The 2,049-nt window shown below is 41.1% G+C and overlaps 1 protein-coding gene across 1 annotated transcript; it reads left to right on the top strand.

The window, feature by feature from the left end:
• Positions 1–283: 283 nt before the first annotated feature.
• Positions 284–727, top strand: LOC142168892 (uncharacterized). The gene has a single exon (XM_075230064.1). It carries the CDS (start codon positions 284–286, stop codon positions 725–727), a length of 444 nt encoding a protein of 147 aa, XP_075086165.1.
• The last annotated feature ends 1,322 nt before the right edge of the window (positions 728–2,049 follow it).

Here is a 2,049-nt window from a genome sequence, read left to right as displayed (position 1 = left end):
AGAAGGTAGTGGCAGGTTTTGTCTGGAACATCATTTTGCAGATTTGGGATATCATAATCTATTATCACTGACAATGCCGCTAACCTCAATAACGACTTCATGATGAAAATTTTTGAGATGTTCAGAATCATCCACCATAATTCCATAGCTTACAGACCACAAATGAATGGGACAGTCGAGGCAGCTAACAAGAATATCAAGAGGATTCTGCGAAAGATAGTGGAAAATCACAGACAATGGCACGAGAAGTTAGCTTTTCGCTTTATTAGGTTACCGGACTACCATGAGAACATCTACTGGGGCAACGTCGTACATGTTGGTATACGGCACCAAAGCAGTGATACCAGCAGAAGTTAAAATACCATCCTTAAGAGTCATTCAAGAAGTGAAATTGGACGATGCAGATTGGATACGTGTCAAGCAAGAACAGCTCATACTCATTGACAAGAGAAGAATGGATACAGTATGTCATGGCCACTTATACCAGAACAGGATGTCTAGTGCATTTAACAAAAGAGTGAAGCCTCGATTCACTCCTAGGCAGTTGGTTCTGAAGAATATATTTCCCCATCAAGAAGAAGCTAAAGGGAAGTTTGCACCAAACTGGCAAGGTCCTTACGTGGTCCATAAAGCACTATCTGGTGGAGCTCTAATCTTAGCAGAAATGGATGAAAGAGTCAGCATGAAGCCTATCAACTCAGACGCAATCAAGAGATATTACGCCTGAAGATAGATAGAGTTAGGATTTTTGATGTAACAGAACTACGTTCAACCTGACTTCCCACAGAGGGATACATAGGCAACCCACGTAGGGTTCGATTTCTCTCCCCCTTTATCTTATAATAGGAAGCCAAATATCATTTTTTGTATGATGTTCAGGAACTACGCCGTCTTGATTTCCTCAGAAAGGAATACGTAGGCAATCCTCGTCGGATTCAGTCGTCTTTTGTAATTGAACTACGTTTTGGCCTGATTTCACTTGTATACGCAGGTTGTCTAAGTCAGACTCGGCCATTTTTCATTTCTTAATCTCATTATTTTGCATTTGTTGTAATTGAACTATGTTCTGACCTGATTCTATTTTGGATACGTAGGCTGCCTGAGTCAGGCTCGGTCGTTTCATCACATTTCATCATTATCCTACAAACTACGTTCAGACTCATTCAGTTTTGGACACGTAGGCATTTTGAAAGGGTTCGGTCATAACCTTAGGAAACCTATGCAATGCATTAGCCTCAATTAGGACACAGTCGTAATAGCAAGTAGCCACATTGTCAGAGACGTCACGAAAGATCGACAGCAACGGGACAAAGTTCTCAGAGGGATACGTTCGCATGTGGAAAACCCTTCGTAATATGTCATACTTTGGAACGACGGCATTTGCCTTAAAATAAACAAGTATTTTCAATATATTTTCTAAAATATATATATAAAGTAATATGTTCCATCTACCGAATTTCATGGCGCAATCATATCGAAGGATGGGGCAAAATCAATATCATGGTCGACGCAAACCAACTTTCTCCCCCCCCCCCCAAATAAAAAGTTTTCTTTGAGTGTAGGGTCAATAGGGAGTAAAGAATCGTTGGGACCACACTGGGCAAATGATGGACCTACCACTTACCTAAGATTATCTCCTCCCTTTTACCAAAAACTTTCAAGCACAACTAAAGATAACTCTTGAATTCTCTGTAGGTGCCTCGGAATCAGACAACTGATACAAAAATTTGTAAATAGCAAACTGCATGCTCAATCAATCGGAGCTTCCTGTACAAACCGCGCTGCGTTTTTGCCAATCGAAGTCCTGTAAATCGCAAACCATCATCTCAACTAATCGGAGCACCTTGTACAAATCGCACATCGGCTTCACCAATCGAAGTCATGTATATAACAAACCGTCATCTCAATCAATCGGAGCGCCTTGTACAAATCAAACGTCGGCTTCGCCAACTAGAACCTTATATATAGCAAACTACAAACTTCGCCAACAAAAGCAATCCTCATCACCGCTCCGTCAATCACGGATGCTGGAATAGACAATCGCAAACC

The sequence above is a fragment of the Nicotiana tabacum genome, chromosome 14 (genome assembly GCF_000715075.1).
Source record: "Nicotiana tabacum cultivar K326 chromosome 14, ASM71507v2, whole genome shotgun sequence".
Lineage (NCBI taxonomy): Eukaryota > Viridiplantae > Streptophyta > Magnoliopsida > Solanales > Solanaceae > Nicotiana > Nicotiana tabacum.
Note: the sequence above shows the minus strand (reverse complement) of the source record. Positions and strands in the feature narration are given on the sequence as shown.

Excerpts from the sequence above, each read along its gene's own strand:
- LOC142168892 (XM_075230064.1), top strand. The coding sequence starts at position 284 with ATGAGAACATCTACTGGGGCAACGTCGTACATGTTGGTATACGGCACC.